General features: G+C 40.8%; 2 protein-coding genes across 2 annotated transcripts in view; both read right to left on the bottom strand.

Annotated features, from left to right (window-relative positions):
* The window catches only part of LOC117597092 (leukocyte immunoglobulin-like receptor subfamily B member 1), a 42,281-nt gene extending 18,799 nt beyond the window's left edge, over positions 1 to 23,482 (bottom strand). Inside the window, exon 1 of the mRNA XM_053233263.1 lies at positions 23,413 to 23,482. The gene's annotated coding sequence lies outside the window, so the exon portion shown is untranslated. The remainder of the gene's footprint in view (positions 1 to 23,412) is intronic.
* LOC113547236 (leukocyte immunoglobulin-like receptor subfamily B member 2) lies at positions 970 to 14,608 on the bottom strand. Its single transcript, XM_053233262.1, has 12 exons — positions 14,530 to 14,608; positions 13,957 to 14,037; positions 12,187 to 12,222; positions 9,913 to 10,212; positions 8,029 to 8,364; positions 5,427 to 5,702; positions 4,753 to 5,001; positions 4,536 to 4,643; positions 4,395 to 4,399; positions 3,639 to 3,723; positions 3,199 to 3,270; positions 970 to 2,748 (listed from the first exon to the last, which is right to left on the bottom strand). Exons 1-12 carry the CDS (start codon positions 14,606 to 14,608, stop codon positions 2,666 to 2,668), a joined length of 1,710 nt encoding a protein of 569 aa, XP_053089237.1. The 3' UTR covers positions 970 to 2,665.
* Positions 23,483 to 23,691: the final 209 nt, after the last annotated feature.

The raw sequence follows: 23,691 nt of genomic DNA, 5'->3' as shown, positions 1-23,691 counted from the left end.
TGGTGAAATAAAGGTTAAGGGCAGGGTTTGGGGCGTGATTGGTGCACCCTGTCTAGTCACTTATTTCCTCTGCGACAAAGGGCTGTGTCAAAGACTGGCCTTAAGTATTCTGCCTGGCAGGTGCAGTTAATCCAGGTTAATCAGCCTGGAGAATTCTGGGTAACTGAGTTCTCCTGAATGGCTGCTCTCACTGTGCTCCACTGCTGCCCTCTGCTGGCTGCTGGAGGTGTAGCACGGCCTCTTACAGTAACAAAAGGGAATAAATGTTTATTTATACAGTAAAATATGCATGAAACTATTTTCCTGCTACGAAAAAAATTCTCCCCAATTGTGTAGACTGTGTTAGTGATCATATACAACAATGATTTAGATACAAGCTTGATTTACAAACCTCTAATCCTGACTATCTTAATCCCTCTGCCAGGACTGGGAAGAAATGCACTTATGAGGAAGTTATCTAGCAGGGTTTAACAGTGAAACTTTGTATTTCACTTTATAAGCAGCGTTTTATTGTCTGAATCACTGCAATTGCTGTAATGTTAATTTCCTGTGTTGTGTTTTGGACATTTTCAGTGTTATGTTAGTCCTGTACATCAGTGTACCAGTGTGTAGACATGCAGTAAGAGTAATAACACTTCTGTTTGATTCCTCATTTACTCCTGAACTTTACCGCACTGAGATCCTCTACTTACACTGAATAATACTGCAGGATCGAGTTTCTGCTTTTAAGAGAACACTTTGTTATTTGAGAAGACTACCTCTATTCCAGCATGACTGTGCCCCAGTGCACAAAGCAAGGTCCATAAAGACATGATTGGATGAGTTTGGTGTGGAAGAACTTGACTGGCCTGCACAGAGCCCTGACCTCAATGCCAATCAACACCTTTGGGATGAACTGGAATACATTGCGAGCAAGGCCTTCTCGTCCAAAATCAGTGCCTGATCTCACAAATGCTCTACTGGATGAATGGGCAAAAATTCCCACAGAAACACGCAAATCTTGTGGAAAGCCTGCCCAGAAGAGTGGAAGCTGTTAGAGCTGCAAAGGGGGGACCAGCTCCAAATTAATGTATTTAGAATGTGATGTCATTAAAGTCCCTGTTGGTGTAATGGTCAGGTGTCCCAATACTTTTGTCCATATAGTTTTTTTTTTATTTTTCTTTTACTTGTTTTTGTATCCAGTTAAAAGTGCATTAATAAAAGTAATCGTATTACAAATTTCTTTTTAAATGTGTCAAAATGTGCAAATGAGCCACATGTATATAAAATTAATTATATTTCTTCCCTTAATAATAAGTGTACAGAATAAGTAGAAAAGGAAAAGCAGTAAAAAATGATAAGTAATGTTTCTTGGGTACAGGAAGGGGATGAGCAGACTTTACTACTCTGAGCATTTTAGGAAAAACAGAAGACAATCACAAATCACGGTTTTCCAGCGATCTGTTTGATAACTGTAGCTTCATCAGTGGACACAGACACACGGCTCACTGCAGGGAGAAAGAAAGAGATTGCAATAAATATGTTTAGAAATACATTTCTCCTCACATTGCTATCACTGATGTTACAAACTAATTAACTTTTTGAATCAGTGACCGCAGCAAGAAATCAGTTAGTTATTTGGCGTGTCAGTATTTTGCATGTTCATAGCTAACTATGTCATAACTGTCCAAGTAGAATGAGATGATGGAAAGTTATCTAGACAGCTACCAATCTAACATGGATGAAATCTTGCAGATTCTGTGAGGCGGGGTTTTGTGTACATGGATACTGTAACTGCTAGATGCCAAGTTCTACCCAATGCACCTTTAAAACACTGGCCTTTTCGAGTGGGAATCAAGATATCCTTAATTAATTTCCTGAAAAATTACAAGTCATCGAAAGTATTAAATAGAAAATGATCTGGATATTAAATCATACACAAGTAAAATACATTAGGCCACAGCAGTGTTGAATTCTGGATTCTGATTGGTCAGAAGGTGTTGATTAATTTTCTATAACAGCAGCTCTGACAGTAGTGCAGCTGCAAATCACACGTTTATATTAATGCCAATTGTTCTAATATGATATCACTTCTATAGTAACAGATTACACAAATAAAGTAACAGATTACATAAATAAAGTGATAGATTATGTGAATAAACAGATTAAGGGATGTTGTTTAACAAAAAAAAAATGTAAGTGTTAATATGGATTTTTCTGTTAGAAGTTTATTTAACATTTATGGAAGGAGTCTCCAGTGTCAGCACTGTGTAACAGTCAGGAAATTTTCTAACATGGGAAAGTCTTCAGGACAGAGGACTCTAAGCTTTATCACTTTAAGAGAAAAAAGAGAAGCTGATAAAGGAACGACTGTTTATACGTGATGAAACACAAGTGGTAAAAGGAACTAACTTTTGCAGAAATCTCACAAAAAATAAATGGATGAAAAGTATGACATGTCACTCTTTAATGAATTAAATAGGGAAGTTGCTGTGGTAAAACACTTTGGGATGTGCTGTAATAGGAAAATAATCACCTTCAGGGTAGGAACTCTGAAGCAGTAGCTCTGCTTCATCACACCACACTGTCATTGATTATTTTCCTATAACAGCACAACAGAGTGTTTTATTCATTACATAAAATAAGAGTAGGGTGAAGGTGAACTATGACACAAAATAAAATGTCTTCATTTTGCTTTACCTTTTATTCTGTTTTCATTTTTCATTGGTTTTAGTTCAAGATTAGCATAAATCACATCACTAACACCAGCTTCAGCATCAGCACCTGCAGTAGCAGAGAACAAAACCATCCCAATGATCTTTAGCCTTGTAATACATCAGTCATAACTCATAAATTTACACATAAGTCATTATCAGTCTCCTGCCAAAACCTCACTGAACTCTAGCTGAGTAGATTTTTAAACTCTAGAGGTTACTTTCTTCAGCTTCTTCTATCATCAGCATGAGGCATCTGTTCGAATGTGTGATAAGTTTATGATTAATGCTATGCAGAACACATCACCGACTTTTTAATGGAGACTGTGATGGAACTGAGTCGCTGATCTGGAGGAAAATTGCAGCTTATGACCTCAGATACTTGGATGCAGATTGTTAATGTGACAAGTTATTGAGATTAAGATTTATTAAGATTTCAAATATTATTTGCTGATTTTGTTTTTTAATAAATACATGAAATGTACCAGCATTAAAAATTCTCTACCATTGTTCCTGTTTGTCTTCTTTTTCTTCGAGATCTGTGTGTAAGTGGCTTCACTCTCAGCTGCAGCTTCACCTGAACACAGTGCAGTGTGTTAATCACTACAAGACACTTCTGTGCTTTACTGTATAGAGTTAATCTATAGTTAAGTCTCCTAATGCAAGAGGAAATAAAGCTACCTGTTCTACTCGTATCTGCCTGATCCACAGTATCATAAATATGTTCACTTTCTAGAGAAAACAGAATGAAGAGTTCTGAATTTGTTATAAATGCTACTGTAGATTACAAAATAGATTTCAAACAAATAAAACAACTGAATTTATTAAAAGCTGTTCATGTTGTGTATTAAAGAGATGATAATTTTACAATGAATTTCAAAGAAAGATGTGTGTTTCTATTCTTCTAATAAATGTAGAAATAAAGTGATTGAGACAGTGTCTGACCAGCCTGAAGTGGTGTGTGTCCTGACTGAGAGTCTTCAGCTCTTGACCGGCTCTGATTCTGCTCTGATGTCTGATTGGTTTTCTGCTGCTTTTCTGTAGAGGGAGACAGATTCTACATCTGAACAGGGTGTAAATAGTTACAGAAACATTTTATTTTACACAGAACTGATTACAGCATAATAACCAGAGAGACTACAGTACAGTAGGAATAGGTACAAATATTAATTATGGATATAATTCTAATAACAGTATGTAGTTAAATGAGTGTAACTACACGTCTGAACTGCAAAACCTGTAGTAAAGTTATTTACAACTAAACTTAATGATTTCACAAAAACTCAGATTCCATTATTAAACCGGGTTCAGTATGACAGATCTCACACCCAGAATAATTTGTGAGAATTTGAAAAAATATTAACTGAAAAAAAGTAAAAATATTTAAATTAAATACATATATTTTCTTTACATTGAATTAGTTCTTAACCTTCATCACATGTTTCACCATATTTTCTGAAATAGATTTTTTTAGCTGAAAATATGACTTTACAAAAGGTTTTGGGTTTATAATATTCATATTATTCAATAATATTATTATATGTATTAATTACTACATTACAGTTAGTATATCTATATTTAGTATGTGCAAGTAATTTTTATTTATTTTATAATCTACATTGTATTTAAGCTGTTTCTTACACTGTAATCAGGACGATATCTCAGACCATAATAATGACTTAAGTGTGAAATATTCCAAACAAGATCTTTTCAACACTTTTAGTTATTTATTCAAGTAACCTTTAGTTATTTTTCCACAGTAATGTGATACATTAAAATTTGCTTTATTCTTTAGAAATCCTGATTATATTCTATATAACATAGCTGAAGCAGTTATCAGACCTTTTTTTCTTTTGTAGGACCACAGCAGGATCATTAAAATCAGCAAAGCGATGAACAAAAATCCCAAACCCACAGCCACTCCTACTGTTACACCACCGGATCTAGAACCTGAGACTGAGGAGAGAATTTACAGAATTTAAGCATTTAAACGCTGTGCATATAAACTGTTATTAAAAAGAGAATCAAATAAAAAAGAAATTCTCACAAGGTTTCTCACGTCTGACTGAGAGCCAGCTTTTCAGTGACTCTCCTCTCTCTGGGTGTTTACAGTGGTAGAAACCTTCATCTGACTTTGAGACAGTTCGGATGATCATCTCTCCTGTAGTCTGTGTCTGGAGAACTGATCCATCTTTATAGAAATCAGCTCGGAGGTTTGAGGAATTTGTGCTCCGATATAAACAGCGTAGAGTCAGAGGATGTCCCTCAGTCACAGGATGGACAGGACTCTCCAGGATCACATCACCATCTAGAACACAGAAAATCACAAACAAGGAAATCCACACACTATGATGTGTGTGTAGATAATATAAATAAAAGTTCTCTAATTTATCAGTATATAACTTAAAACCCTCTAAATCTGTGGAGTCTGCAGGTATTTAATTCAAGTCTACAGAAAACTGCAAAAACTAGCTCATGAGAAAATGTTCAACTGAATTATGGAAGCAGCAGCACAACTAATAAAACTAGTATCTACTACTAGTATCTATACATGTCTCCATACTCAGAATTATAAAAATGTACAGGTAATGTACTGAAAAAAATGTAAAAAATAAATATAAAAATCTTTTTTTTTCCGGAACCATGTCCCCAAATTAGAAACTCAGAGCTCTGAATATTCTATAAACCATTTCCCTTTTCCTTTAGGAATAAACACACTACATGAAGACTCACCATGCACTGTGATGTTTACAGGATTACTGTTTTCTCCAGATTCAGACTCACACCAGTAAACTCCAGTGTGTAATGTGGAGAGGAAGCTGATTTTACATGTAGATCCTGTAACTGATCCCCACCGTGAACAATCTAACACTCCCTCACTGTGTGTGTATCGTCTCACTGTCCATCCAGTAGAGTTACTCTGGTCCACACAGCTCAGTGAGAGAGAGTCATTAGTAAAGTGTTGAGTTCTGCTGGGACTGATGATCAGAGAGACTGGAGGAGATTCACCTTAAACACAGAAAAGAGACATTTAAATAAAAAAATTGAAGAGCAATCATGTAATATAATGCGACAGAACACAAGTATATTGCTGTAACTTTTACAAGATTGAGGAGACTAATGTATGGATTATATTTCATTTTATACTAAAAATATATTTACAAGTATTTTGCTTCCAGAATTTACAGTATATTACTGGAAATATGGAGGAATAATAACAGGAATTATCTGTAAAGATATTAGAATACTTTACAGTAAATATGTTTATGGTTATTTACTGCCATTTGCTATTTGCTCCTAGTAAATTACTGTAAATATTACAGTAAATGTTTTACAGTGAGGAACAGGTGCACACACTCAGGGAATCACATCAGCGGGGGACATTACGCCTCTTCACCACCAGATGTCACTGTCACCTGAGTATTAGTCTAGCTCTATCACACCACCTCCAGGTCACTTCCTCATTGTAGAGTATATTAGGCTAGCACATGGTCTTATACATGATGTAAAGTCTTGCCAATCCCAGGGTTTGTGCAAGTTCAGAGCCATGTTTAGTTTGTGATTGTCATTGCCCTGTTTAGACTCTTTGCCTTGTCTTTTGATTAGTCTTTTGGATTTGTCCTCTGGTTTCTTGTACAGTGCTTCAGCGTGTTTGACTCTTGCCTGCTTTACACCTCTGTTATTTGCATTGTGTTTACTAACAGTGTAACATAATGACATCATCTGTACCTGCATCTGTTTTTGCTCTGAATAGCCATATCTGTATCTGTATTTGGATTTGGATTTAAACCTGTTTGGTTGCATATTCATGTATCAGTAATGTTTACCTGCTCTACCTTTCTGGCTTTTAAATTAAAATAAAATCCTCCTGTACATACATCCTCAACCATCTCCTGAGTCCTGTACAGTTGTGGCCAAAGGTTTTGAGAATGACACAAATATTAATTTTCACAAAGTCTGCTGCCTCAGTTTTTATGATGGCAATTTGCATATACTCCAGAATGTTATGAAGAGTGATCAGATGAATTGCAATTAATTGCAAAGTCCATCTTTGCCATGAAAATGAACTTAATCCCCAAAAAAAAAAAACATTTCCACTGCCGCAAAAGAACCAGCTCACATCATGTCGGTGATTCTCTTGTTAACACAGGTTAGATTGTTGATGAGGACAAGGCAGGAGATCACTCTGTCATGCTGATTGAGTTAGAATAACAGACTGGAAGCTTTAAAAGGAGGGTGGTGCTTGAAATCATTGTTCCTTCTCTGTTAACCATGGTTACCTGCAAGGAAACACGTGCAGTCATCATTGCGTTGCACAAAAAGGGATTCACAGGGAAGGATATTGCTGCCAGTAAGATTGCACTTAAATCAACCGTTTATCAGATCATCAAGAACTTCAAGGAGAGAGGTTCAATTGGACATCTGGAAGAAAGCTTGTCCGGAGAAGAAAAGGTGAGCACTACCATCAGTCCTGTGTCATGCCAACAGTAAAGCATCCTCAGACCACTCATGTGTGGGGTTGCTTCTCAGCCAAGGGAGTGGGCTCACTCACAATTTTGCCTAAGAACACAGCCATGAATAAAGAATCGTACAAAAACATCCTCCGAGAGCAACTTCTCCCAACCATCCAAGAACAGTTTGGTGACGAAAAATGCCTTTTCCAGCATGATGGAGCACCTTGCCATAAGGCGAAAGTGATAACTAAGTGGCTCGGGGAACAAAACATTGAAATTTTGGGTCCACGGCCAGGAAACTCCTCAGACCTTTGTGGTCATTCCTCAAGAGGTGGGTGGACAAACAAAAACCCACGAATTCTGACAAACTCCAAGCATTGATTATGCAAGAATGGGCTGCCATCAGTCAGGATATGGCCCAGAAGTTGATTGACAGCATGCCATGGCGAATTGCAGAGGTCTTGAAAAACACTGCAAATATTGAGTCTTTGCATAAACTTAATGTAACTGTCAATAAAAGCCTTTGACACTTATGAAATGCTTGTAATTATACTTCAGTATACCATAGTAACATTTGACAAAAAGATCTAAAAACACTGAAGCAGCATACTTTGTGAAAATTAATATTTGTGTCATTCTCAAAACTTTTGGCCACTACTGTATGTTACCCAGAAAAGTTACCCAATGGTAAAGACATCCAAAGGGGCAGAGACATCACAAAATACAGAGGAACACAAGGGAAATCGTGACAATAAGCCTCTACCAGCACTTAGGGCTCTTTAACTCCCTTATACATATTAATAAATAAATGTTGCATTAATCTGATCTTACATTCACACTTTTCTATTCTACACTTCAACACAACAGTTAATTTTCCTCACCAGTGATCCATAGTGGCTGTGGATTGCTGTACTGTGTGTGAACGGCTGGTTCTCCTCTCTCTCCTCTGCACATATAAACTCCTGTGTGATTCAGAGCAGCAGGAATGAGAGTGTAGTTGCCTCCAGATCCTCTGCTGCTGTCTGAGAGGAGCTCCACATACATGCTATAGCCACGATTATGTTTTATTTGAGTTAAGCCGTCTCTGTAGGGAACAGTTGTGTACCAGCTGAATGTCCAGTCTGTAGAGGAGTCTGTAACCTCACAGCTTAGAGTCACTGAGTCTCCTTCAGTCAGCCAGCTCTGTGGAGATACACTCAGTACTGCCCGTGGTCTCTCTGTTACACAGGAAATACAAAATGATTTTTTTCTAGATTTATTTAATGCACACAGTAAGAATTTTTTCATGAATGACTAATTGCACATTTCCTCAATATTAAGTCTGAAATGTTTGTTTTTTAAAGTAAACACCACATCTGAATTCAGTTAAACTGTACAGGACAGTGTAGTCTGTAGTCTTTATGGGACTGATGATCATCATTGCATTTCTATATTTGTGATTCTGTCACTGGTAGAAGCAAGCAGAACAGCATTGTGCAAAAAATAAATAAATAAATAAATAAAATAAATAAATAAAAACACTTACAATTTTACACAGCACTGTCTAACTACAAAAGCCCAACTAAGCAGTGAGCAATAGTTACAAATATTAACTATGGATAAAACACTAATAATGTGTAGTTAGATGAGTGTAACTATATGTCTAAATTGCAGTCATCTTTACTAGTCATAATCATAAATATAGTTTTTCCTACAAAAACCCAGTCTTCTTTAGTAAAACAGTTTCAGTGTGACTCATACCCACAATAATTTGTACAAATTTTCAAAGGTTAACTGAAATGGAAAATTATAATTAAGATTACAGCATGGGGCAGGTTTTGTGTACTATTTTATGTTTTTAATTACAGTAAATTTGTGCTTAACCCTTATGACTTTACAACAGTTTGTGTAGTTCAGGTGTTTAGTTACACACATGTAACCATGTTATCAGTATTTACAAAATATCTCCATATATAGTATTTGTAACTACTTATTATTCTATTCAATATAGTATGTTGAGTTTAGACTGTAAAAAAGTGAAGATAATTTCTTACATTTCTCACACATTGGAGACTTCTGGTTTCAGATGTACTATATACTGTGTATTTTTTCCTTCTTTTAACAAAGTTTAAGTAAGTAATAAAACACTCTGTCTCACAATTTTATAGAAAAATACTGAATGATGTGGTCATGGTATAAAGTGAGTTACTGTTATCACCCCAAAGTACAGATTATTTTCCTATACCAGCATGTCCTCATGTGTTTTATTCCGTTTAAACCACAGCAAATTTCCAATGATTACAATTTTTAATTTATTAATGAATGACACATTGTACTTGTCATCCATTTATAGTTACATTTATTGTTGTGGAATGTCTGCAAAACAAGTTAGTTCCTGTTCTCACTTACATTACAGCAGCTATAAACAGTCATTTCCTCACAAGCCTCACATTTTTCTCACTTTTTTAATGAATAAAAAAAAATTGCAGCTTGTCATGTTACAGGGAAACAGCAAATCATAAACTCCTCTGTCCTGAAGACTTTTCCATGATGGAAAACTTAAAGTTATAGCTTTACCCCTTTTCTTATTTTTCTTTGTTAAATAACATGTTCTTAAACTTTTGCATTGGATCTCAGCAGCCACAAATGAAAAATACCTTTAAAACATGTTTCAGGATTATTTTAAACATTCTGGAATAACAAGGAATTACAATAGTTAAGCAATATTTTTTCTTACTCCTTCTAACAAACCTGTGGTGAAAAAGGGAAAAAAAATCATGACATACCTCTCACTGTAATCCTGACAGAATCGCTGAGCTCTGTGTAGTAGTAGCCGTTGTTGTAGTTGTAGTAGTAGTAGAAGTAGTCTCTCCTGCGTGCGCGACACTGATACACTGTTTCTCCTGCATTATCGACTGTCACTTGTGTGTGTGCTTGTTCACTGTTCAGAAGCTGTAAGTGCTGATTTTTTTTGTGCCAGAGAAACTCCCATCCAGTCGACTGCTGCAGCTCACAGCTCAGAGTGATGGTGTCTCCAGTGTAGACGGAGCTCTGAGGATTCACTCTCACAGTCGGTTTGGGTTTTGCTGTTGGTATGAAATGATGAAGGTGTCAGAGCTGCTTTTCACTTTACAACATAAGCAGTAGATTCACTGTGCTTTAACATATGCTTTGTGTCTAAAACAAACATTTATATTTAACATTTCATACAAGATGTTACAATTGTATGTTTTCTTACACGGCTGGTATTCAGTATATTTTCAATGTAACAAAATTCATGATTGGATTGAAGTGTAAAGCTCTGTATTTGATGATTTTAGATTGTTATTTTATGGAACTTTATGGATCCTGCGCCATCATCTGAACATATCTGCATTTTCTTAAAAATTAGCAAAAGCATGACTTCCTGTAGTAAAGCCATGACTGAGGACTTTTTCCCAAAATATCTACAGGCATTCTGTAGCTAAACGTGATCATCTACCCGAGAAACATTAATTATCATTTTCATTTCAGTCGAACCATGAAAGAAGGATCAGCCTGGAGTGTTAGTGAAGAAGAAACATGTTTTGTATGCATGTCTATATAAGTACTTGAAATTATAAGGTTCAATCACTTTTGTCTATTTTTTAATATGGACTTTATTGAATATATGTGATGTAGTCTGGAAAAATTCATTAGACGTTGCTACAGTTGACTTCTGGTAACATCCAAACTTGATGAAAATCAAAAAATCACCTCTCTAGCTAAGTGTGTTTCACGAAGGCTCAGATAAAAAATTTTAGCTGTATAGAAACTTTTATTTTAGTTACATAGAAACAGACATAAGTCTAATCAATTCAGTTTGTAATCAGATAGTGGCTCTCAAAATGTCTGCGATGCTCCTGTGCCATCACATCATCATTAAAACAAGGAAGAGTGATTACACATTTTGAACAGAAGACAGCAGACAAAGTTATAAAATATTTAAATGACCTAATACAAAGACATTAATAACTAGAAATATAGTCAACAGAACAGAAGTGAATCAGGGATTATTTCCCCAGCACTGTTAGTGTGAACAGACATCAGTCAAGTGAAGAGAAGATAATGAGGCTCGTATTTAAATGCTGTGAGTGACTTCTACCTCAGGTGATGAGACAGAGACTGATGTGGATGATGCTGATAATCAAAATCTCTCAAAATTACAGAATTCTCAGATAAAATCTTATAATTCCAATGCCTCAAATGATCTTCTAATAAATCAGATAATGGCAGAGCAAACACAAAGTGAGATTTACTGCCTTCTTTCTTAATGTTCACTGTGTACTATTAATCAGACTGACTCACCACAATTCTACTGCAAACTTAATATAAAACCCAAAAGCTACTGCAAAACACATGATGATGATTCCTGTGAAAGAAATTAGTGTCTACTAGACAGGGAAGTGAAAGTCTCTGAGCTCTGAGAGTCATTCCCCAAGTGTACACTACTAATATCATTTAATTAGACCGAGTATGAGTAGATGTTTTTTGTTACTTGTTGATACTGATATGTGTAACCTACTTACTTTTAAGAAATCAGGGGCATCATGGAACATTTTATTTAGCACTATTTATGTCAGTTGTTCCCATGTGCTGCTGTCATTAAACTTGTGCTGTTTTATAATTAATATGTTAAGGCATTTAAGCAGTGTAAAACTATGTAAGCAAAAAACTATTTATTCACATCTAAACTTTTGTTTGTCATCCTTTTCTTATATTATAACACTATTTACCTTAAGTAAAAGTAATTCTTGTAAAAAGGTAACAAGTAAATGAAGAGCCACACAGTGTGAGTGAATTTACCAAGAGAACAAAGTGAATGTACACATGAGATGGTACGAGAACAAAGAATGAAATAACTAAGTTAATGTTAATTCCTTTGTTTACGGCTATAATAATTCCTAAAATTATAAAAATAATAATGTTAATCCCTTTGTTTACGGCATTAATAAACTAGTAAAAAATTGTGCACAAACTCCTCAGCCCCAAAACAAATCAGATATGCACACAATATAAAGGATAAACTGTATATTAATCACCTTGAGCACGAGCCACTGGTATAAGTGAAATCAGCACTAAAAAGGAAACAGAAACAGAACATGACATAAATATGGAAAATATTCAGTCTATTAATGAAAACAGCACATTTTAGGCACAATGAACCCACACGATTAAAATCTTATTCAGGAAATCTAAACTACCATCTGTAAGAAATAAACAAAAGAGAGTAAGCTCTCTTAATAATAAATAAACAAAAGCTACAGTAACTTATACAAAAGTCACTATTCTGCTCATTAAGGTGTTTGTTTCACTTTATTTCACTTTATTGCACAACGTAACCAAATATGCAGCGGATATTATTATTGACGAGTGATAATCTTATCTCTAGGACATAAAAGCAACAGACTTTCACACTGTATTGGAACTACTATTTAAGTGCAATTTTCATGCATGAATAATTCTGCAGTGTGGAAAGACAGGGTAGAGAAGTGTGACCAGACTGGTGGTGGCCTGTGGTTGAAGAGTGAAACTAATTTGACTTTGATGCACTCTACTGGTAACAGCAGTACATTTTTACTCCTGAGTGTAAAAATTTAAATAACACTTCCAACACCTCTTTTATACTATAATAGTATAGTAATAGTATAATATGCTCAGTAATAGTAACAGTAGAGTGTTCCAGTAATAATATATTTAATTAGTATGTTCAGAAATCTTATCACTCTGAATAATCATTTTGTCTCCAGCTGGCCCTGCTGTGGAGACTCTGGCTTCAAATGGTGATTTTCAGCTTGATCAACTTTTGGCTTTAAAAGAGCTCAGTGAGTGTCAGTGGAGTTAAATTTGCCCACCATATCAACAGTTAAAAAGTTAGTTACTGCTTTCACACGTCCACCTTCACACCTCCTCCCCTTCTTCACTGCTGAATTTGCACCACCACCTTAAAATAGAAAATAAACCACATCCGCGACCTGGTCTCTGCTCTCAGGCCTCTAACACTGTCACTGCTCTGTGTGTGTACAGGACTAATGAGAAGTGTTTGTTTCTGCACAGTTATTGCCCTTATTTTTAACCCTTGTATGGTGTTCGGGTCTGTGAGACCCGTTTTCATTTTTTATCAAAAGAAAAATTATACGATTAATTATTTTTTCAAACTCAGACTCACTGGCCTTGGCTCATTTTCTGTGAAGAACGTATATCAGAACACATTTTCAATGACCACTCACTGTACACCCCCCCTACACATTTATATTACATACAGGATGTTCGGTCCCGGGGCTAATAAAAGTATGGAAATTGTAGGTCCTGTGTACCTACACTGTCCTCTTTCTGTCTGGACCTGCTGTTAGTATGTATGTATGTATGTATGTGTGTATGTGTGTGTGTGTGAGAGTGTGAGTTTTGTGTTTCCCCACACAAGGTTGCAACATTTTTGCAAAATTCAAGCACTGATTCCTGTCTGCTCTCACATTCCCGCACATTTTACCCTCTGTCTTGTGGGAACAAATCTTTATTTGCTCATACTCTATCCCAGCTGCAAATTGGGGGAGTGACACAATAAATATAGCTTTGCCAGTGTGGTTCCTTATCACAACTGATCAAGATGGCCAAAAGATTCTCTGCTCAGAAGGTCTTGCAATTGATTTTGGAAGAGAGAGAAGCTTTTGAGGATGATGTAAAGGAAGAGGTTTCAGAATGTGAGGATCACATTTCTGAAAATTCAGAGTGTGACAGAAGAGGATGAGATTGAGCATCAGCTAGTTCCAAAATGAAGATGAGCCCCAGGACCAGCCTGTCAGCAGCCACACCCAGGACCAGCCCATCAGCAGCCAGACCCGGGACCAGCCCATCAGCAGCCAGCTCCAGGACCAGAACAAGCCCATCAGCAGCTAGCAAGTGAAGAAATATGGATGTCAAAAAATTGTGAAATTGAATGGTCTTCTTGCCCAAGAAATGAGCCACTCCACATGGCTGCCAATGTGATAAGGATGCAACCAGGGCCAACTTAGATGGCAGTTACTCATGTGCAGGACTTCACATCTTCTTTTGAGCTTTTCATCCCAGATTCCATCCAGAAAATTATTCTGGATTGCACTAATTTAGAAGGAAGGCGTGTTTTTGGAGAGAGAGGTGGAAGAAGATGGACCAAACCCATTTACATGCCTACTTAGGGGTTCTTATCATTGCTGGAGTTTTCAGGTCCAAAGGGGAATCCACAGAATCCCTGTGGGATGCAGAAACTGGCAGAGAACTTTTCCATGCAACATGGACAAGCTGGTGACTGCCTACAGCTGCAAAAGGAGGACCCTATGCTGGCCGCTCTTGATATTCTTTGACATCTTGGAACATGTGGTCTTCTCTAGATTTGAGGTGCAACTCACCAGTGCTTTTCCCAGAGTGGAAGAGAAAGGGGCATCTCCTCTGGAGCTTCCCTCTGTTCCACTCTGGGTTCAGTGCCATCCAGATGACAAAGGCATTGTGTGCTGAGATGTCCAATATGTCAAAGACATGGTGACATGGTTCCTGTATGTGTTCAGCATGTGTTGTGTAAACTGACCTGAATGGGTTAAATTTCTAATGAAGTTCAAATAAATAAGAATCACTAGTTATGAAAAACCTTGCTTCATTTGTAAATTTGTTGAATTTTTTTCTCATATCTTGATTATAATTGATTTTCATTTTTTTCTTACATTTTATTAAAAAACAAACAAAAAACGAGTAGCAATTTAATTCATAAATGTGGTCTAACAAAGGTAAAGGGCAAATATTAACCATATATGTTGTTTATATTGCTTGTAATTGGGATGAAGTAAACATCTGTTGAGTTTTTTAACATAAAATTGTTTGATTGTGTTGAATTAAAAACCCAAAAAATGCAGCGGGTCCACCAGACCCAGGAACACTGGCTGATTAACAAAAATATGAACACCACACAAGGGTTAATACAGATCGGTAAATAATGATTAATGATTATTTAGAAAGACGTGCTGTGCATTAGTTTGGTATTAGTGTGTATTAGAGTGAACTTGCTGTACTGAGATGTTTCCCTGTACATACTAATAACAAAAATGGAAATGCAGGTTATAAAGCATTTTCTCAGTAGATTTCTCAGTAGAAGTAAGACTAGCAGAGGCTCATCACAGTGTTATGGATATGCCAGAACTAGCATTAGACAACAATTCCCATCAGCCATGGCACTGCACATTATCACGTCACGTGACTGGTTACGCCTGATTCACATTTTTGGTTAATTAGCACTGGTATTTAAGTCATGTTTGGCACAGCACTTTTGTCTTGCATTTGTCTTTCTTTGTCTCGTTATGCTTTCATGTCTCATGGTTGTAACGAGGAGTCAACAGAATGGGGATCCATTAGCAGCGTTTTAATAAAAGGCAGACACAGTCGTACAGGCGTGGTCGGGCAACAGCGAAACAGGGTAATCAGAGGCAAAACAAAGGCAGAGTGATCAAACAGGCAGATGGTCAGGGCAGGCAGCAAAGAATCAGAAACGAGAAGGAACAGTCCGAGGTCAGGGCAGGCAGCAGAGAATCAGAAACGAGAAGAAACAGTCCAAGGTCAAACACAGTAATTCAACAGAGAAGATATAAACGCTCAGAAATGTTAGCCGGGGCAAAACAAGACTTCGCAATGAGTGAGCGAGAGGCGCAGGCTTAAGTAGTCCCGGTAATAGGCTGCAGGTGAGCTCGTAATCAGTGCTGGGTGCGGGGTGATGGGAAATGTAGTCTCGAGGGGAAAGTCAATACTCGGGTGATGGTGACCTCTGGTGACGATCAGAGGGAACCACAGAGGCCGGATTCGTTACAGAGCCCCCCTCCTGCGAGCGGCTCCTGACGTGAGAAGGCAGACGACGCCGGGGTCTTCCGCGAGGATGAGGGGCCGGTTTATCCGGATGGGTCCTGTGGAAGTCAGTAGTAAGAGATGGGTCAAGAATGTCCTTGGCATCGACCCAGGACCTCTCCTCCGGTCCGTAGTCCACGAGATATTGCAGGACTCCTCCCCGGCGCCGAGAGTTTAAGATTTCCTGCACCTGACACGCCTCCTCACCGTCGATGATGAGGGGAGGGGGTCCCTGGTTCCGGGCCTCATCTAGGTCATCCGCCTGTCTCGGAGCACCAGCGGCCTTGAGCAGGGAGACATGAAAAGTGGGTGAGATACGATATTGTGGAGGTAAAGCCAAACGATAAGAAACAGGGGTTATTTGTTTAATGACTTTGAAAGGACCCACGTACCTGGGACTGAGTTTGCGGCAGGGTAGTCGGAGCCGGAGGTCTCTAGTGGAGAGCCAGACCCATGATCCCGAGACATACTCAGGGTTGGGACGTCGGTGGTGATCTGCTTGTTCCTTCTGTCTCCTGATGGCGCGTTGGAGATGGGTATGGGCCTCGTTCCAGGTGGTTTCACTCCTCCTGAACCAGTCATTAACTGCAGGTAATTCTGTGGGCTCCCCGGACCAGGGAAAGAGAGGTGGTTGGAACCCCAGCACGCATTGGAAGGGTGTAAGCCCGGTGGATTGTTTGCGCAGGGAATTTTGCGCGTATTCTGCCCAAAACAGATATCGGCTCCAATCAGCTTGGTTGCGGTGACAGTAGGATCTTAGGAAGCGGGTGATTTCTTGGTTGAGCCGCTCGGTTTGCCCATTGGATTCAGGATGGTAGCCCGAGGTAAGGCTTATGTTAATGTTGAGACGTTTGAAGAAGGCTGACCATACGCGAGAAGTGAACTGAGGGCCTCTGTCCGAGACGATATCTTCAGGGAGTCCGTAGAAGCGGAACACATAGCTGCACAGAGCCTCTGCTGTTTCTAGGGCTGTGGGTAGTTTGGGTAAGGGTATTAGGCGACAGGACTTAGAGAAGCGGTCAACCACAGTAAGAATGGTGGTATTGCCTCTGGAGTTGGGGAGGTCGGTGACGAAGTCGATGGCGATGTGGGACCAGGGTCTCTGGGGGATGGGTAGAGGCTGGAGCAAACCTGCCGGTAACTGTTTGGAGGATTTGGTGGCGTTGCAAGTTACACAGTTCTTAATGTATGCAATGGTGTCAGTACGGAGTGAGGGCCACCAGAATTTGTTGGTGAGGAGTTGGATGGAAGCCGTTATTCCGGGGTGTCCGGAGCCGGGGAGGTCATGAGCCAGTTGAATAGCTCTGTTCCTCAGGGAAAGAGGTACAAAGGTCCTATTAGGAGGACATGCAGCCGGTATGGGATCGGTGCCCTGTGTCTCCGCAATTTCGGTCATGATGTCCCACTGCACTGGTGCCACGATGAGAGTGGTAGGTAAGATGGGATCGGGAGAAAGGGGTTCGTAAGCGGACTCAAACTGGCGAGAAAGCGCATCTGCTTTGGTGTTCTTGGAACCTGGACGATAAGTTACTGTGAACTGGAAACGTGTGAAGAACAACGCCCACCTAGCCTGTCGGTGATTGAGTCTTTTTGCAGAGCGGAGATATTCCAGATTGCGATGGTCGGTGAGAACCGAGAAGGGAAATTTGGCTCCCTCAAGCCAATGTCGCCACTCCTCCAGCGCCGCCTTCATAGCCAATAGTTCGCGGTTCCCCACATCATAATTCTGTTCCGCTTGGTTAAGCTTGCGAGAGAAGTAGGCACAGGGGAAGAGTTTGGGTGGACTGCCATGACGTTGCGAAAGAATGGCCCCGACGCCTGTGCTGGAGGCATCTACCTCCACTATGAATTCGCGTTCAGGATCAGGGTGATGGAGTATGGGTGCAGTAGAGAACCGTTCCTTGAGGTGATTAAAGGCTTTGTCGGCTACGGGCGACCAGGTTAAGCGTCCTCCCCTCCTCTTGGTCATTGAAGTCAGGGGGCCTGCGATGGAGCTGAAGTCTCTGATGAATCGTCTGTAGAAGTTGGCGAATCCAAGGAATCTCTGCATCTCCTTAACAGTCGTAGGTTGGGGCCAGTTCAGGACGGCCTGCACTTTACGATCGTCCATCGCCACTCCCTCAGTACTGACCACATATCCCAGGAACGTGGTGGAAGTCTGGTGAAATTCACATTTCTCTGCTTTGGCATATAACTGGTGGGAGATCAAACGTTGTAGTACGGCTCTGACATGGTGAATGTGTGTTTCAAGAGAGGCGGAGTAGATGAGAATGTCATCCATGTAGACGATGACCCATCTATTCAGCATGTCACGGAATACATCGTTTATGAATGCCTGGAAGACTGAGGGACTGTTGACGAGGCCGAACGGCATGACCCGGTACTCATAGTGCCCAGAAGTGGTGGAGAAGGCGGTCTTCCACTCGTCCCCCTCCTTTATGCGAATCAGATTGTAGGCATTGCGCAGATCGAGCTTGGTGAAGTATTTGGCGGAGCGAAGCTGCTCTAGAGCCGGTGGAACTAGAGGTAAGGGATACCGGAACTTGACAGTTACTTCGTTTAAACCTCTATAATCAATACAGGGCCGAAGACCCCCATCTCTCTTTTTGACAAAGAAGAATCCGGCGGAAGCAGGAGACGTAGATGGAACGATGAAGCCCTTAGCCAGTTCTTCCTCAATGTAGGCTTTCATGGCTTCAGTCTCTGGTTGCGAAAGAGGGAAGATTCTACCTCTGGGTGGTGTAGAACCAGGGAGCAGCTCGATGGCGCAGTCACTAGACCGGTGTGGTGGTAATTGGGCAGCGTTGGACTTGCTGAATGCCTCAGCTAGATCAGCATACTCCGAAGGAAGGTTGGCTGAGGGCGGAGGGTCCTTCTTAACGATGACTGCTTTAAGTGACGTTGGTTCCAGGGTCTGAAGACACTGTACAAAACACTTGGCCGACCAGTGAATGATTTGACCCTCAGTCCATGAGATCTGTGGTTCGTGGAGCTGAAGCCAGGGTAGTCCAAGAATAACTGGGTTATTGGGAGCTTGTATGATGAAGAAACGAATGGTTTCTGAGTGCATGGCGCCAGTAGTCAGGCAGATGTCATTGGTGGTGTGTAGGACCTGACCGGCGCCCAGAGGTCTTCCGTCTAACGCTGCCACTGCCAAAGGAGATTTACAAGGTATGAGAGGGAGGTCATGAGCTTTGGCGAAACCCGCATCAATAAAATTTCCTGCTGCTCCAGAATCGATTAGAGCCATTGTCTCTACCATCCCATTACTAAAGGCTAATTTAACAGATACCTTAATACACTTTGAAATATGAGATGATTGACTCACCGCAGAGGGAGCGTGTTGCTTGGGTCTTGTGGGGCAGGAAGCTTTCACATGACCGGCTTGGCCGCAGTAGAGGCAGAGGTTTCTACGATAACGGCGCTCTCTTTCCTCAGGGGAGATACGAGCGTGCCCCACCTGCATCGCCTCTTGCTCAGGCATTAGCGGAGGGCTCGGTGAACGAAGCGCCGAACCCCTGCTGGGTCTCCTAGAGCGAATTAGATTGTCAATGCGAATGGCAAGATTAATCAGCTGATCTAAGGTCTTGCCCTCATCTCGACAGGCGAGCTCAGCCTGTAGCTCCAGGTTTAGACCCTTGCGGAAAAGCAGCTTTAAGGGGTCATCAGACCATCCGGTTTGTGCAGCCAGTGTGCGAAATGATAGGGCAAAATCCGACGCCGTTTTTTCCCCCTGACGCAGCTTGAGAATTTGTTCACCGGCTCCGTCTCCTCCTTCGGGCAGATCAAACACTTCTCGGAATCGCTGCAAAAACGCCTCGAACGAGGAAAAGGCTGGTCGAGTGAAATTCCACACGGCGGTGGCCCAGTCTAACGCCTTGCCATACAGGAGAGAGCAGACAAAAGCGATGCGACTCTCTTCCGTGGGATATAGCGCCGGCTGCTGCGAGACAAACAAGGAGCATTGGAGCAGAAAGCCCTTACACTTCGCCGGTGTGCCGTCGAACTTTTCCGGGTAAGCTAAGCGAGGGCTAGCCGTAGCATGACTCGGGGGAGGTGCTTGGGGTGCTGGCTCTAGCGACGGTGAGGCAGATTCGGAAGGAGGTAGCCGTATCGCTTGCAAAGTTTTTACTAATTCCTCCGTGAGTGATGTGAGACGTGCTAGCTGTTGTTGATGGGCGGCTAGTACGTTAGCCTGGGCAGAGACTTCGGTAGAGAGTCTGTAGACCGCTGCTGGATCGAGAGGTGGCGAAGTCTTCTGTAACGAGGAGTCAACAGAATGGGGATCCATTAGCAGCATTTTAATAAAAGGCAGACACAGTCGTACAGGCGTGGTCGGGCAACAGCGAAACAGGGTAATCAGAGGCAAAACAAAGGCAGAGTGATCAAACAGGCAGATGGTCAGGGCAGGCAGCAAAGAATCAGAAACGAGAAGGAACAGTCCGAGGTCAGGGCAGGCAGCAGAGAATCAGAAACGAGAAGAAACAGTCCAAGGTCAAACACAGTAATCCAACAGAGAAGATATAAACGCTCAGAAATGTTAGCCGGGGCAAAACAAGACTTCGCAATGAGTGAGCGAGAGGCGGAGGCTTAAGTAGTCCCGGTAATAGGCTGCAGGTGAGCTCGTAATCAGTGCTGGGTGCGGGGTGATGGGAAATGTAGTCTCGAGGGGAAAGTCAATACTCGGGTGATGGTGACCTCTGGTGACGATCAGGGGGAACCACAGAGGCCGGATTTGTTACAATGGTAATGTTTCTTTGTTTTGTGTTTTGTTTTCATCTTTATTAAACGTGAATCTGCACTTGTATCTGTCCAAGCCTTCATTACATTACAGATCGCAAGACCTACAAATGGATGCAGTGGATTTTCTCGCCGTTCAGGAAGAGTTCTTGGAGAGGAACTGACTGGTGTGCGAGCAACAGGGGAAAGGAGCGTGGGTAAAGGCCACTCAGGAATGGCTCGACACCATGCGTCCCTTCAGAAAATTTTTTGACCTGGGGATTCCTGACTCAATCGAAACCATCTCCCACTCTCCCTGCCCCACTTCGGATGTTGCTCAGTCTACCTGCTCAACTGAGGACATCCTCCTGCTTCCTTCCTCAGCTGAGGATGTCTCTCCACCATCCTGCTCCGCTGGGGAAGTCGTTCCGCCTCCATGCTCAGCTGAGGACATCACTCCCAGAATGTCCATCACAGATTGTCGCTCCCCCCCTTGGCCTCACGGAGAGTGTTGATTCCCCCCTCTGGTCTCACAGAGAATGTAGCTCCCCCCCACTGTCTGAGTGGTGGCTGACACTCCACGCTCATGCTCGGCCTGGGACACTGTGCCACCCCTTGGCTGTGCAGAGGAGACCTCCCCGCCTCTGTACCAGAGGGAGGACATCACGCTTCCTTCCGGCCCCGTGAGTGATAGTGCTCAAAAGAACTTTGATCAGCTAAGCAACATCAGGTCTGTGTGTCCAGGACCTCCTGCTGAACTTTTTTCATGTGCCGGGAGCTGCGCATTATGGGGATTCTGTCATGGATATGCTGAAATTAGCATTAGACTACAATTCCCATGAGCTAATGCACTGCACATGATCATGTCACATGACTGGTTACACTTGATTCACATTTTTGGTTAATTAGCACTGGTATTTACGTCCCGTTTGGCACACCACTTTTGTCTTTTGTTTGTCTTTCTTTGTCTCATTATGCTTTCATTTCTCATGGTTATGTTTCTTCATCCTTTTATTTTGCCACGAGTTCTTAGTTCTTGTTTTGAGTTTTGTTTTCATCTTTATTAAACTTGAATCTAAACATGCATCTGTCTATGCCTTCCTTATGTGACACACAGCAGCTAAAGACATTTCAGTTCCTCACAACCATGACTTCCACTGGTGAAAGTACGAACACTGTCCAGTCATTTTCTTTTAGCAGATCAAATGATCATGAGAGGTTGTCAGTGAGCAGCAGATGACAGCAGGACACAGAAGATCAGCTACAGATTCCAACAATACAGACTCCTTTACACTTGTTAGATTATTTAAACCCTGTGTTTTAAACCTGGAGGGGATGGATATGTGTAACTAGTTTAGTGTGATTTTTCATGCATGACATTTTCTGTAGTGTGGAAAGAGAGGGCAGAGAAGTGTAACCAGACTGGTGGCAGCCTGCAGTTGAAAAGACAAACTAAAATGTCTTTGACGCACGCTACTGTAACTGCAGTACATTTGTAATCCTGACCTTATTCACATTGGGGGGATATTACAGTAAAAATATAGTAATAATATATCCAGTAATAGTAATAGAAGAGTGGTCCAGTAATAGAAGTATAGTGTTCCTAATAAAATGGCCAGTGAGGGTATGTTCAGAAATCTTATCACTCTGAATAGTCGTTTTGTCTCCAACTGGCTCTGCTGTGGAGACTCAGGCTTCAAATGGTGATTTTCAGGTTGGTCAACTTTTGGCTTTAAAAGAGCTCAGTGAGTGTCAGTGGAGTTAAATTTGTCCACCATATCAACAGTTAAAAATTTAAGTGTTATTTTTGCTTTCACGCGTCCACTTTCACACCTCCTCCCCTTCTTCACTGCTGAATTTGCACGACTACCTTAAAATAGAAAATAAACCACATCCGCGACCTGGTCTCTGCTCTCAGGCCTCTAACACTGTCACTGCTCTGTGTGTGTACAGGACTAATGAGAAGTGTTTGTTTCTGCACAATTATTGCTCTTATTTTTAACACAGATCGCTAAATAATGATTAGGGATTATTTTTTTAAGTGCTGTGCATTAGTTTGGTATTAGTGTGTATTAGAGTGAACTTGCAGTACTGAGATGTTTCCCTGCACAATCCATAATAGTAACAAAAATTGAAATGTAGTTTATAAGGCATTTTCTCAGCAAGTCTATTTAAAGCTAACATGGTTCTTTCAAAACTTTTCTGTGCACAGGAAAGACCACCAGAGTCTCACCACAGCAGCTAAAGACATTTCAGTTAGTCACAACCATAACTTCCACTGGTGAAAGTACGAACACCATCCAGTCATTTTCTTTTAGCAGATCACATGATCATGAGAGGTTGTCACTGAGCAGCAGATGACAGCAGGACACAGAAGATCAGCTACAGATTCCAACAATACAGACTCGTTTACACTCATTAGATTATTAAAACCCTGAGTTTTAAACTTGCTCTACTTGTACTCTTACCTGTTGAATTATCATAGTTACTGAGAGTAGTTACACATCACACTAAACCCTTCTCCTAACAGATATGGATACACTGATCCACCTGAGCAGTCATGCTGAAGTACACACAATGTCCTAATCACACAATAAGCTCATCACTCAGGACATTCAGACTGCAGATGAACAACTTTATACCCCATCACTCACTCTAATGAAGACACAAAGAGAACATTTACTCACAGAGCATCACAGGGAGTGGACTGAGCTCCATCCTGTCTCTCTAATGACTGACTGACTGACAGTGCAGTGGTGTGTGTTAAAGCCTTACCACTTCCTGTGTTCTCTTTAAGGGGTGGATGCACGCTTCTATTTTAGTGGACACAGACACTGCAACTTCCTGTGTTCTTACAGAGAAAGAGAGAGAGAGAAAATAGAGAGTGGGATGATTTATTTATATATCACTTCTTATTAAGCACAGACGTGGTTGACTCTCAGCTGAGTAACAGGGCTGCAAATAGG

This window comes from Pangasianodon hypophthalmus, chromosome 4 (assembly GCF_027358585.1).
Source record: "Pangasianodon hypophthalmus isolate fPanHyp1 chromosome 4, fPanHyp1.pri, whole genome shotgun sequence".
Classification (NCBI taxonomy): domain Eukaryota; kingdom Metazoa; phylum Chordata; class Actinopteri; order Siluriformes; family Pangasiidae; genus Pangasianodon; species Pangasianodon hypophthalmus.
The sequence above is the reverse complement of the archived record's forward strand: the minus strand, read 5'-3'. Positions and strand labels throughout refer to the sequence as shown.

Bases quoted from the DNA above. Each gene is read 5' to 3' on its own strand.
- LOC113547236 (XM_053233262.1), bottom strand. From the start codon at position 14,608: ATGGCACTGAACCCAGAGTGGAACAGAGGGAAGCTCCAGAGGAGATGC. The intron at 8,365-9,912 runs GTATGTCATGAT...CCTGTGTAACAG, and splicing joins TGTCAGGATTACAGTGAGAG to AGAGACCACGGGCAGTACTG. The intron at 3,271-3,638 runs GTCAGACACTGT...CACTGTGTTCAG, and splicing joins ACACACACCACTTCAGGCTG to GTGAAGCTGCAGCTGAGAGT.